General features: G+C 46.6%; 1 protein-coding gene across 1 annotated transcript in view; it reads right to left on the reverse strand.

Moving 5' to 3' along the window:
• Positions 1-1,015: 1,015 nt before the first annotated feature.
• The window catches only part of LOC134949536 (complement C4-like), a 198,375-nt gene continuing 185,847 nt past the window's right edge, over positions 1,016-13,543 (reverse strand). The window contains exons 39-41 of the mRNA XM_063938161.1: positions 6,620-6,703; positions 1,384-1,513; positions 1,016-1,263 (exon numbers count right to left, since the gene is read on the reverse strand). Coding sequence (XP_063794231.1) covers positions 1,122-1,263; positions 1,384-1,513; positions 6,620-6,703 — 356 coding nt within the window. The 3' untranslated portion in view covers positions 1,016-1,121. The remainder of the gene's footprint in view (positions 1,264-1,383; positions 1,514-6,619; positions 6,704-13,543) is intronic.

Consider the following 13,543-nt stretch of genomic DNA (forward strand, 5'->3'; position numbering starts at 1 on the left):
CAAGCTACCACAGACCCAATTTGTGTTGAGCTTCAGGACCTCTCCATTTCCATATAAGCCTTTAAGACTGAGACCATATAGTAATAATAACACTGTAAACTGCACAAACAGCTGAAATTTGAGCTCACCTACATCAAAGTGAGCCTTGAAAGTGCTTATGGACACCTTGATGGCTTTATAACAATTATTGTATGGCTGTTATCAATGAGTGTAAGCGGTATAAGAGGCTCTTCCAATTCATCTCAATGGTCTGGCTGAGGAACGTCTGATAAGCTGGTTGTGTGTGTGCATCAGAAACAATAAGCAATGCAATCATCCACAGGGTGCGGTGACTGCGCGTATCATGAACAATTATGGTGCAGCAACACCAATCTTTATACTGCTCAGCCCTATGGGGGGGGGGGGGGGGGTGAGGTGATAGGAGTTCCGCTGAGTCTGCGATGTGTCACTGGTACCAATGTATCAACAGCAGTCTGACTGCACATTGCAGGCTTCGCTTTTCACTGCATGTGCTCCTTGGTGCAATAAGCTAAAAATGTGGCACATTGTGACAAGATGGGGGGAGTCAGGTCATTGAAAAGAGGGGTTTTACCACTTCTCATCCACACTGTGTACACTGCTTGTACTGTATTGCAGAGCTCGATTATCCACAAGGCAGTGCAGGCAGCTGCCTAGGGCCTGATGGCACCTAGGGGGCCCGTCTGACACCCGACATGGCATTACAATCAATTTTTTTATTTTTATTAAAGGACCGGCAGGAGGGATGGAGAGTATGACCTGTTGCCGTGGGACATGGGTTAGCTAAGTCAGCACTATCAGTAGAGAGCTGGAGGAAGGCTTCCTGCAAGGGGCTCATTCCTAATAATTCTGAGTGCAAAACCCTGTAGCGCTCTCTCTAGGATGTGACCTGTCCCAGTACGACTCGCTGGAGAGCAGCACGAGAAATGGGGAAGGAACAGGGAGCGGATGTCTACAGATAATAATTCTTGCAGGACTGTGCCCCTTACCAAACCAATGATTATAAAACACGTTTATTGGTTTATTGCAGAGAAAAGCGGAGCATTGGAAGAATATAAAGGCAAATGTTAGCTGTAATTGTTGCGAGATTAAATGACAATTAGTTACACCATGCAGCCATTGTTGCGATAGTTGTCCATGAACTCATTGACGGCGGTGCACTTGTTGCGGTGACGAGTGGCCTTGCAGACGTCGGAGCTGGCTAATTCCTCGATCCACGAATTGCTTTCCAGGAAATATCTCATCCTGGACGAGGTAATGGGGGAGAAAGAGACATTAGATGGTAAGAAAAGTGACAGGCAACATGTAGCAAGACATGGATGAAGAAACACAGCGTTATCAGCGATTATAGGTCGCGTCACGCACCGTCCCTTCTCGTCCTTGGTGTGTCCGTCCTGCCCCATTATCAGATACTCCTTTGTCACAAGGCGCATTCTGCATGCGGCGCGTTGGTAGAAGTACCGGATGTCGTCTTCAGCAATGTTCTCATCCGCATCTAGAGAGGTGAGACATGGTTCCATTATTTCTCCTGGGTTTTTCTGTTTTTAATATAAGCACACTTAGTGAAATGAATTGGTTCCACATTATTCTCCCTGCATCATTTTGACAATGAATTGCATTATAAAGAGATGATGAGATGATGTACCAAGGGGTCTATGTACTAAGGGGGTCATTCCGAGTTGGTCGCTCACTAGCTACTTTTAGCAGCACTGCAAATGCATTTCCTCCGCCCAGCGGGGAGTGTATTTTCGCTTTGCAGAAGTGCACACGCTTGTGCAGCAGAGCGCCTGCAAAACCTTTTTGTGCAAAACAAGACCAGCCCTGGACTTACTCTTCGTGTGCGTTGATTCTAACGTTGGAGGGTTGGCTTTTGACGTCACACACCCACCCAGCGTTCACCCAGACACGCCTGCGTTTTCCCTGGCACGCCTGCGTTTTTCTAAGCACTCCCTGAAAACGGTCAGTTGACACCCAGAAACGCCCCTTTCCTGTCAATCTTTCTGCGTTCGGCCGTGCAAATGAAAACGTCGCTAGAACCTGTGCAAAACCACAATGGACGTTGTACCCATACGTCGCGCGTGCGCATTGTGGTGCATACGCATGCACAGAAGTGCCGTTTTTTAGCCTCATCGCTGCGCTGCGAACAACGGCAGCTAGCGATCAACTCGGAATGACCCCCTTAGCCTTGGAGAGAGATAAAGTGGAGAGAGATAAAGTACCAGACAAATCAGCTTCTAACAGACTGTGTTTAAAAATGACAGAAGCTGATTGGCTGGTACTTTATCTCCATCCACTCTCCAACGTTTAATACATAGATCCCACTGTCCCAAATGTATTAAGCCTTAAAAAAGTGATGAAGTGGAGATGGATAAAGAGTAATAAAGTACCAGCCAATCAGCTCCTAATTGTCATGTCACAGGATGTGTTTGAAAAATGACAGTTGGGAGCTGATTGGCTGTCACTCTTTTTCCGTCACCACTTTATCACTTTTTAAGGCTTAATATATTTAATACAACTCTCAAAATGTGACCCCTATTTTTGATGTTTATTTAGAGATCATCTAAACCAGGGACTGACCACCTGCGGCTTATCAGCTGGAGCAGGGCATGCTGTGACCTATAGTTCTATCCGGAGAGCACAGTTTGCTATCCTCTTATATAAAGAATACTAGGACAAGTTAAGGTCCGTGGGCCGGATGTAATAAAGTCCAAGTTGGCCAGAAGTGCGGCTCTCGGACGAAAGACGTGTTTTTTTTTAAAGCGGCAATCATTTACAAGGTATGGTTTTGCCTTGAACATGATTTCCGCTTTAAAAAAAAGTCAAGGTTCGGCAGAGACCCCGCACCTCCAGCCAATTGGGTCTTCATTACATCCGGCCCCATATTTGGTTCTGGTTTCTGTAGCCCAGAACACATCTGTTCTACTTCCCCTGCTATTAATAATTATCACTGGTTCATCTGTGGTTAGCAGGAAACCAGATCTTCCTGGTTATATCCACTGCAATTCATTATTTCAATTGTCTATGCGGGAGATGTATTAAAGCTTGAACAGATATAAAGTAGAGAGATAAAGTACCAACCAATCAGCTTCTACTTGTCATTTTCCAAACAGCCTGTAAAATGACTGTTATAAGCTGATTGGTTGTTCCTTTATCTCTTTCCACTTTGTCTCTCCCCAACCTTTGATAAATCTCCCCTTTATCTATCTCTGCTTTATCTCTCACCAAGATATGATAAGTCTCTCCAACATATCTATGTTAAAACGAAATATGATCTGTTAGAGTCGTCATATTTATTGCAATATCGTAACTATGCGAATAGATATGGGGGTAATTCAGAGTTGTTCGCAGCAGCAAATTTGTTAGCAGTTGGGCAAAACCATGGGGGTCATTCCGAGTTGTTCGCTCTGTAAATTTCTTCGCATCGCAGCGATTTTCCGCTTAATGCGCATGCGCAATGTTCGCACTGCGACTGCGCCAAGTAAATTTGCTATGCAGTTAGGAATATTACTCACGTTTTTTTCATCGTTCTGGCGATCGTAATGTGATTGACAGGAAGTGGGTGTTTCTGGGCGGAAACAGGCCGTTTTAGGGGCGTGTGGGAAAAAACGCTACCGTTTCCGGAAAAAACGCGGGAGTGGCCGGAGAAACGGAGGAGTGTCTGGGCGAACGCTGGGTGTGTTTGTGACGTCAAACCAGGAACGACAAGCACTGAACTGATCGCAGATGCCGAGTAAGTCTGGAGCTACTCAGAAACTGCTACGAGGTGTGTAATCGCAATATTGCGAATACATCGTTCGCAATTTTAAGATGCTAAGATTCACTCCCAGTAGGCGGCGGCTTAGCATGAGCAAATCTGCTAAAATCCGCTTGCGAGCGAACAACTCGGAATGACCTCCCATGTGCATTGCAGGGGAAGCAGATTTAACATGTGCAGAGAGAGTTAGATTTGGGTGGGGTATGTTCAAACTGAAATCTAAATTGCAGTGTAAAAATAAAGCAGCCAGTATTTACCCTGCACAGAAACAAAATAACCCACCCAAATCTAACTCTCTCTGCAAATGTTATATCTGCCCCACCTGCAGTGCACATGGGGGGGGGGGGGTCATTCAGACCTGATCGTACGCTAGCTTTTTTCGGTGTGCTGCGATCAGGCGTTTGTGGGTGGCAACTGACCGTTTTCTGGGAGTGGTTGGAAGAACGCAGGCGTGTCCAAGCGTTTGCAGGGCGGGTGTCTGACGTTAATTGCGGGCACGGACAGGCTGAAGTGATCGCAGCGGCTGAGTAAGTTCTGGGCAACTCAGAAACTACAGAAATATTTTTTGTACCGCTCGGCTGCACATGCGATCGCACACTTGCACAGCTAACATACACTCCCCTGTAGGCAGCGACTATCTGATCGCAGCGCTACAAAAAACTGCTAGCGAGTGATCAGGTCTGAATGACCCCCATAGTTTTGCCCAACTGCTAACAAATTTGCTGCTGCGATCAACTCTGAATTACCCCCAGAGTTTGGTAATGAAAGTTTAAAGGAAATGAATAATTTAGACCATTAAAGGGCAGCAGAGAAGTGATACAAGGCAGATGGAGACCTTAGTGACGCTCTCTCATCACAATTGTACAGACGTCAATAATAAAGTACGCACTATTTTATTTCACATATCTGCACTTAATTAAACAATCTCGTCATCCTCACCAAGTCTTAAAATGATTCAATTAATACATACCTCCCAACTGTCCCGAGTTTCGCGGTTGGGGGAGTTAGGGAGGGGCAGTTGCAGAGGGGGCGCAGATGGGGGAGGGGGTTGAGAGGTGCTGCGAGTGGGGGAGAGGCAGGTGCAGAGGGGGCGCGGGTGGGGGAGGGGTTCCAAAGGTGCTGCAGGTGGGGGAGGGGTGGGTGGTGGTGGGGGAGGGGCAGGGCAGGGTGGGATGGGTTTGGAGGAGGGGTTGCAGAGGTGCAGCGGGTGGGGGAGGAGTGGTTGCGGGGTGCCACGGATGGGGTCTGTAGATGCTGCGGGTGGGGGAGGGGTGGCTGCCGGTGGGCCATGGATGGGGGAGGGGGGGCAAGAGGTGCTATGGGTGGGGGAGGGGCGGGAGGTGGAGGAGTGGATTCAGAGGGGGTGCTGCGGATGGTGGTCGGGAGGTGTTGCGGGTGGGAAAGGGGCGGAGAAGTGGGGGCCATGGATGGGGGATGGGTTCCGGATGCGCTGCAGGTAGTGGAGGGGTGGGGGAGCCACGTGTGGGGGAAGGGCAGGTGCGGGGTTGTTGCGGATAGGGGTTACAGAGGTGCTGCGGATGGGGAAGGGGTGGCTGTGGGGGTGCTGCGAGTGGGGTAGGGGTGGGGAGGCGCAGCGGGTGGGGGAGGAGCGGGGTTGAAGCGGGTGGGGGTGTGGCAGGTGCGGGGGTACCGCGGATGGGGTCCATAGGTTGCGAGTGGGGGAGGTGCGGGTTCGGGGGGAGGGGGGACTCAGGTGGCGGAATGTACTAACCTCTCCCGCTGCGGTATCTGGCTTATTGCATCCTGTGTGTTCTCCTCTGCCTGTTGCCTGTCACCCGTCACTGCCCGTAGTTTTCTCCTCACTGCGCTTCCGCCTCATCACCGCCGTGGCCACTCAGTCCTGAACTCTCCATAGCGGTTGATCAGCGCTGCACTCCCCCTGTCAGTCGTGCATGCGCACACTGGTTATGGCACACAGCAGAGACAAGTGCGCATGCGCGACTGACAGGGGGAGTGCAGTGCTGATCAACCGCTATGGAGTGTCCACGGCGGTGATGAGGCGGAAGCGCAGTGAGGAGAAAACTACGGGCAGCGATGGGCAGTGGGCGACGATTCTATTACCGAGGAGAATATACAGGATGCGTTAAGCCAGATACCGCAGTGGTAGAAGTTAGTACATCCCGTCCTGACTCCGCCCAGTGCTGTGACTCCGCCCAGCATTATACACAGTCACAGAGTCACAGATCTGGGCTAATATATAAGAGATGCTATGATAAGCTGCTTTCTGATGCACTGTCATCCGGCCCACATTATTACTGTGTAGACACTTTAGTGATAATGCTCCGTAATACAATAAAAATGCGGAATGTTATGCAAATGCTCTTCTTCGATAAACAGAACAGTTCTGCATTCTTATTAAGCCGGATTATAAAATCTATTGCTTACCGAGGCACAAACGCTTTCAGCCATTCCCAGCTGTCCTGGATCTTACATGCTTGTGGTTACCCAACGTTGGCTGGTGTGATACCAATACTTGCTCTCCTGAAATTTTATGGAGACTGATGGATTTTTGGGGAGGCCATGGAAGAGTGTAGCAGTCTTCTGCATCCCACTTACTTTGTGGTGAAATGGACGACGGGTGTGATGATTCTTGGCGAATCGCGTCGCTCTGACCCTGCCCCCTCTGTGCGATGCTGTGATTCGTGGCATTGCACAGGGAGGGAGGGACTATATGTATGTTATTTGCATAATACATTGTGTTGGAGGCGGCTCTAGTAGGTCTCATGCCCCAAATTAATAGTGCGGTCATTTGTGACCATAGCAAATAACTTATAAAAAATACACTGTATCCTCATATAGAGATGATTGGGTTTGGGGGTTACTTACTTTTCTGCAGAACTTCCACAATTACAGCTTTATAGACGGTGAATGAACCTTCTTGAGTCACTTCTACCACGTTCACGCGGAGCCCTGCATTGCGGAGACATATAATATATTGTTTATTTTCATGTAATATCTATGATGCATTGGCGTTTCTATAATGGGTGCAGTGTGTGTGGTGCAAACGGGCTCCTGAGTCCAGGGGGGGCCCACACCGCACACACTGCACCCATTTCTCCTATACTTACCTTTCCGGAGTCCATCGCTGACCGTGTGTGGGCCCCCTTCTCTCCCGTAGCCGTTGCGCTGCTGCTAGCGCACTGACCACTAGAGACTCTGGCACAATGCCAGAGTCTACAGCGCATGCGCAGGACTCTGAAAAAATGGCGCGGCGGCCATTTTTCGGAGTCCTGCGAATGCGCTGTAGACTTTGGAACTGTGTCAGAGTCTACAGCACTCAGAGCGCTAGCAGCGGCGCAACGGCTACAGGAAACTGTAGGGGCCTTATGTAATAGGCTGTGAGATGCAGCCAGGAGTGACACAGTTAGGAAAATTTACTAAGCTCCCGATTTTGACCGAGATGGTGTTTTTTCTTCAAAGTGTCATCTCGGGAATTTACTAAACTCAAATCACGGCAGTGATGAGGGCATTCGTATTTTTTTGGAAGTCAAAGAAAAAAATTACGAATGAATACACCATCGGTCAAATACGCCTGTAATTTGGTAGAACTCGGTAATTTACTAAAAAGTGTAATTCACAAACACTGCCGGCAATAGCCAAACACTGCCGTGAAAAAATACAAATCGTAAAAAAGTACTAAAATAAAACAGACCTGCTTTGTTTACCGTGTTCTGATAGGCATGCACGGATCCATGAGATCCGTGCATGTTTATCAGTGGGAAGGGATGGGAAAGTGTTAAATTTGTTGAAAAAAAATGCGTAGGGTCCCCCCTCCTAAGCAAAACCAGCCTCGGGCTCTTTGAGCCGGTCCTGGTTGAAAAAATATGGGGGGGAAAATGACAGGGGTTCCCCCATATTTAATCAACCAGCACCGGGCTCTGCGCCTGGTCCTGGTTCCAAAAATACGGGGGACAAAAAGCGTAGGGGTCCCCCGTATTTTTGAAACCAGCACCGGGCTCCACTAGCCAGGTACATAATGCCACAGCCGGGGGACACTTTTATATTGGTCCCTGCGGCCCTGGCATTACATACCCAACTAGTCACCCCTGGCCGGGGTACCCTGGAGGAGTGGGAACCCCTTAAATCAAGGGGTCCCCCCCTCCAGCCACCCAAGGGCCAGGGGTGAAGCCCGAGGCTGTCCCCCCCATCCAAGGGCGGCGGATGGGGGGCTGATAGCTTTTTTGTCAAAATGTGAATATTGTTTTTAGTAGCAGTACTACAAGTCCCAGCAAGCCTCCCCCGCAAGCTGGTACTTGGAGAACCACAAGTACCAGCATGCGGAGGAAAACCGGGCCCGCTGGTACCTGTAGTACTACTACTTAAAAAATACCCCAATAAAAACAGGAGACACACACCTTGAAAGTAAAAGTTTATTACATACATCCACACCTCCAAACATACATACTTACCTATGTTCACACGAGGGTCGGTCCTCTTCTCCATGTAGAATCCATGAGGTACCTGTGGGAAAAATTATACTCACATAATCCAGTGTAGATCGGTCCTCTTCTGTTCTTTTTGTAATCCACGTACTTTGCAAAATAAAAAAACGGACACCCGACCACGCACTGAAAGGGGCCCCATGTTTTCACATGGGACCCCTTTCCCCGACAGCCAGGAACCCCCCCTGACTTCTGTCTAAGAGGGTTCCTTCAGCCAATCAGGGAGCGCCACGTCGTGGCACCCTCCTGATTGGCTGTGTGCTCCTGTAGTGTCTGTCAGGCAGCACACGGCAGTGATACAATGTAGCGCCTATGCGCTCCATTGTAGCCAATGGTGGGAACTTTGCGGTCAGCGGTTGACCGAAAGTAACCTCACCGCTGACCACAAAGTTCCTACCATTGGTTACAATGGAGCGCATAGTCACTACATTGTATCACTGCCGTGTGCTGCCTGACAGACACTACAGGAGCACACAGCCAATCAGGAGGGTGCCACGACGTGGTGCTCCCTGATTGGCTGAAGGAACCCTCAGAGACAGAAGTCAGGGGGGGTTCCGGGCTCTCGGGGAAAGGGGTCCCATGTGAAAACATGGGGCCCCTTTCAGTGCGTGGTCGGGTGTCCGTTTTTTTATTTTGCAAAGTACGTGGATTACAAAAAGAACAGAAGAGGACCGATCTACACTGGATTATGTGAGTATAATTTTTCCCACAGGTACCCCATGGATTCTACATGGAGAAGAGGACCGACCCTCGTGTGAACATAGGTAAGTATGTATGTTTGGAGGTGTGGATGTATGTAATAAACTTTTACTTTCAAGGTGTGTGTCTCCTGTTTTTATTGGGGTAATTTTTATGAAATAGTAGTACTACAGGTACCAGCGGGCCCGGTTTTCCTCCGCATGCTAGTACTTGTGGTTCTCTAAGTACCAGCTTGCGGGGGAGGCTTGCTGGGACTTGTAGTACTGCTACTAAAAACAATATTCACATTTTGACAAAAAGGCTATCAGCCCCCCATCCGCCGCCCTTGGATGGGGGGGACAGCCTCGGGCTTCACCCCTGGCCCTTGGGTGGCTGGAGGGGGGACCCCTTGATTTAAGGGGTTCCCACTCCTCCAGGGTACCCCGGCCAGGGGTGACTAGTTGGGTATGTAATGCCAGGGCCGCAGGGACCAATATAAAAGTGTCCCCCGGCTGTGGCATTATGTACCTGGCTAGTGGAGCCCGGTGCTGGTTTAAAAAATATGGGGGACCCCTACGCTTTTTGTCCCCCATATTTTTGGAACCAGGACCAGGCGCAGAGCCCGGTGCTGGTTGATTAAATATGGGGGAACCCCTGTCGTTTTCCCCCCCATATTTTTTCAACCAGGACCGGCTCAAAGAGCCCGAGGCTGGTTTTGTTTAGGAGGGGGGACCCCACACATTTTTTGGGGGGATTTTTAACAATGTTTTATTTTTTACGAATGGTGCACAATGAAGCCCAGCACGGATCTCACAGATCCGGCCGAGATTCATTGTGTTAAAGTCGGCAGTGTTTTACAATTCACTCCCGTAAAACACTGCCAAAAAATACGAATGACATCGACATCGGTAAATACGAAAATGCAGAATACGACAGCTTAGTAAATTAGTCGTAATAAATTCAAAAAGTTGCAAATTTACACTTTCGATGTCAATCGTGTTTGAACTTTAACCTCAATCGGAAAAATACGAATTTTAGTAAATTTACCCCAGTGACTGTATGGGCCTATGTAATAGGATGTGAGATGCAGGCAGGGGTGACATAGTGACTGTATGGGCCTCATGTAATAGGCTGTGAGATGAAGGCAGGGGTGACACAGTGACTGTATGGACCTTATGTAATAGGCTGTGAGATGCAGACAGGGGTGACATAGACACTGTATGGGCCTATGTAATAGGCTGTGAGATGCAGGCAGGGGTGACATAGTGACTGTATCGACCTTATGTAATAGGCTGTGAGATGCAGGCAGGGGTGACATAGTGACTGTATGGACCTTATGTATGTCAAAGTCAGAAAAATATCACGCTGCACGTTGCCATATATGCACTTCATGCGTGTGCACGCTGCATATTTAATCAAAATAATGTATTTTATAAGTTAATATTCCCCTGAGTTCAACAGGTATCAGTGGGTCTCAAGATGGCTCTTTGACCTTAGAGATTCCCCAAACAATAGCTTTCATGTTGGGAGGGCTTCACATGTTCTTATGCATAGTTAAGCACAGGAATAGTAATTGAAGATTAATTGTATTCCGAATAAATTACACTAAGCTTTGAGAATCAATGAAGAGGGCCAACACCTGTGTATACGAATGGGGCTGGGTTTCTCTCCAGAGGAATGATTGCTGAGATGTCATTGTCTCAACTGAAAGTGGACAGTGAGACAGTATCCGCCAAACAATAGCTTTCCACAAGACAGGAATGTGTTAGTCATCACCCAACGTTTTGCATAACCAAGATCACATGCTCAGCTCATTGATACAGCTAGCCCACATGCTGTGAAAGACACACACTTCCTGTGGTTGACACACCCCCACAGCTGTAATGCAGGTATGATATATCCACTGGAAATCACAGGGCACACTGACTCACACAGCTACATAGCACCCAGAAGCATGGCTGGCTCATCACCAGGACTGACCTCCTTACGAAGGCTAAGTATTGAATTCACATGGCTTAATGGCATAGAATAGTTTAAATATGTGTTTGTGGTAAAGTAGTTGTGAAATGATTGGCATAGAATAGTTAGTTTGGAGATACAAATGGCTTAAGGTTAATGATGCTTGTGCAGTTGTATGATTGTTGGGTGTTTGGGATGATACTCTATGAAATCTGTAATGAATTGGAACAGTAGACAATCTGTAGCATAGCATCTCTGGTATACATTTATGGATGGTGATTTATAACAGATTATAGTAGTTTTACATGATACATCTTGCTGAAGGTTAGAAGTCAAAACATACTTCCTTTTGTTACTGTAGTCATGTGCTTGTAGCAATAGCAGGCAGATACTTGTGGGTACCTGGTGATCTGGTCTTGTGATGGCTCATATGCTCTGGTTATTGAGATACTGTGTTGGCTTGAAATTGTGAAAGGTGATTTAGATGGTTTGGAATTGTAAAATCAGAACATATGCATTATATTGAAGCTTAGACATTTTGGAATATAGTGGAGTCTTATGTCTTCTGCTATGTGATTATGGTAAAGCAAAGAATGCCATGTGTTTGGACTTGCAAATCTAAAATGGCTGCTAGCATTCCCTTTTAAATCATATGTTACAGACTTTGGAATCATGGGAGTTTTTCCCAAAATGGAGTCTAGCTTCTGTCCCATGCGGTATTGTAGGGACCATTGTGTTGTTGCTGTGTGTTGTGTATATAGGGACAGCCATCCTGGGTGAGCACAAGTTTCTCAACACAAGGGTTCTTAACATTGACTAACTGCGCAGCGATCGCTCCCACATGTGTAAATTCTCTGCAACCATATTGTCTCTTATTTTAATGTTATAAGCCATTCTCTCTCTCCTTCCCCCTTAAATGTATTTGTATCTGTATTGTATTTTATGTGTAGTGATTCGGTTAGGTATTTTATGTTATCTTGGTAGTGTATAACTTGTATTGTGTTATTCTTTTGCAATTGAACGTTCATTCATTTCCTTAAAAGGCGTTAGACCCTTAGACCGGTATTTGAGTGTTTATTATATTGCTAAGGGGTTCTCAGAGCGTCACATACGCTCATACAGCTTTTAAACTAACAAGGTTACACTGTGTTGCATTTACACCTTATCACTGCACAAGGGTTTACAGTATAAGTACATTGTATAAGGTATAGTTATTAAAGTTTAATTCTGTAAGTGTCTGCGACGCCTGTGCTCACACCCTGTGCACAGCGTCTGCTACACTAAGGGCGTACCCTTGCGGTACCTTTTGCGCCAATTGCGTACTGTGTCTCTTAACCTTTTTAAGTGTTTTAAATAGGATAAACATATAGGCTTTGTCAATTGAGGGCTCCTCCGGTCTTCACATATCTGCACTAGGTAACTTTAGCAGACATTATCGATCAGCAAAAGGCGGGAAGGTGCTATCCCTCGCAGTGCTGACCAGATAAGCGTCTGCTTCACTTGGTAAGGAGTGCTGAGGGAATTCGGGAACTGGAAGGTAGGAACAGTACGTTATTGTCTTTGTAAATCTGGTTTTTATTTCTATTTGGTGCCAACTACACACGCAGATTGGATGGTGTCTGTTTAAATAGGTTTAAAAATGATTTTTAATCGCTCTGCATAGCGTGATAACTAAAAGGAGCTGGCATGATGATTTTCTTTGTGACAAAAGGTCTGTCCCCCATTTTGTGTAAACCTCATGGATGTGGAAGGGGGAGGAGCAGCGGCCATTTTGGGAAGGTCAACATTTTTTTTCTAAAGCGGCTGATTTTCAGTTGACTCAGGAAATAATCAGCCATCCATTGTCAAAAAGAAATCATAATTTAATGAGTTTTTTTTTATTTATGCATTTATTTAATCTATATCATAGTCAATCATAAGTAATAGTGATTGGTACTTATATGTAATATCTATATGCGTGTGCTTACATCAATGTATGTTATTAGATTAAATTTAGAATTGCATGTTCATTTGTGTAATTTTCACATCTCATTCTCCTGATTGCCACATACCATTGGTAAAGCGCTGAGACATTTGTTGTTATTAATAGTTAAAAGATAAAAAGTAATATTTAAGGGTATAATTGTAAAAGGCACGCACACAATCTCGCCTAGAATACAAGGGAGATTTGAGTGGTGGTCAGTGAAGGATTACTGTTAAAGATCATTCACATTGATAAACGTGTAGTGTGTTACTGTGGACGTACTTGGTCTGTGTACACGTGTCCTTACAAGGGCAGGGCGTACGCAACGCAAGGGTCGACGCACGGAGCGTATATTACGCAACGGAGCGTACGGATACGCCCACATGATACAAACCGCACGATAGTATTGTTTTAGTAAGCGATAAGGAAGTAACGCGAAAAATAACACAAATCTATCTCAAATCCAAAAGTTTAAAGTTAAAAGAAATAACCTTCTCTGTTGCAATTCTTCTGGGTTAGGCTAATACTGAATGAAAGGATTTCTGCGCAGAAATAAAAATTAAAGTGTACATGTGGTAAGAGAGTGTGTATATATAAGATTTCTCTTTTATTACGGAAATGGGAACCATAGGCCAGTAGAAAGAGATACACCAGCGAGAGTGATATCGTGGGGTGGCTTGGGAGGCGTCCCTTGTTAGACTCGACACA

The sequence above is a fragment of the Pseudophryne corroboree genome, chromosome 8, assembly GCF_028390025.1.
Source record: "Pseudophryne corroboree isolate aPseCor3 chromosome 8, aPseCor3.hap2, whole genome shotgun sequence".
Lineage (NCBI taxonomy): Eukaryota > Metazoa > Chordata > Amphibia > Anura > Myobatrachidae > Pseudophryne > Pseudophryne corroboree.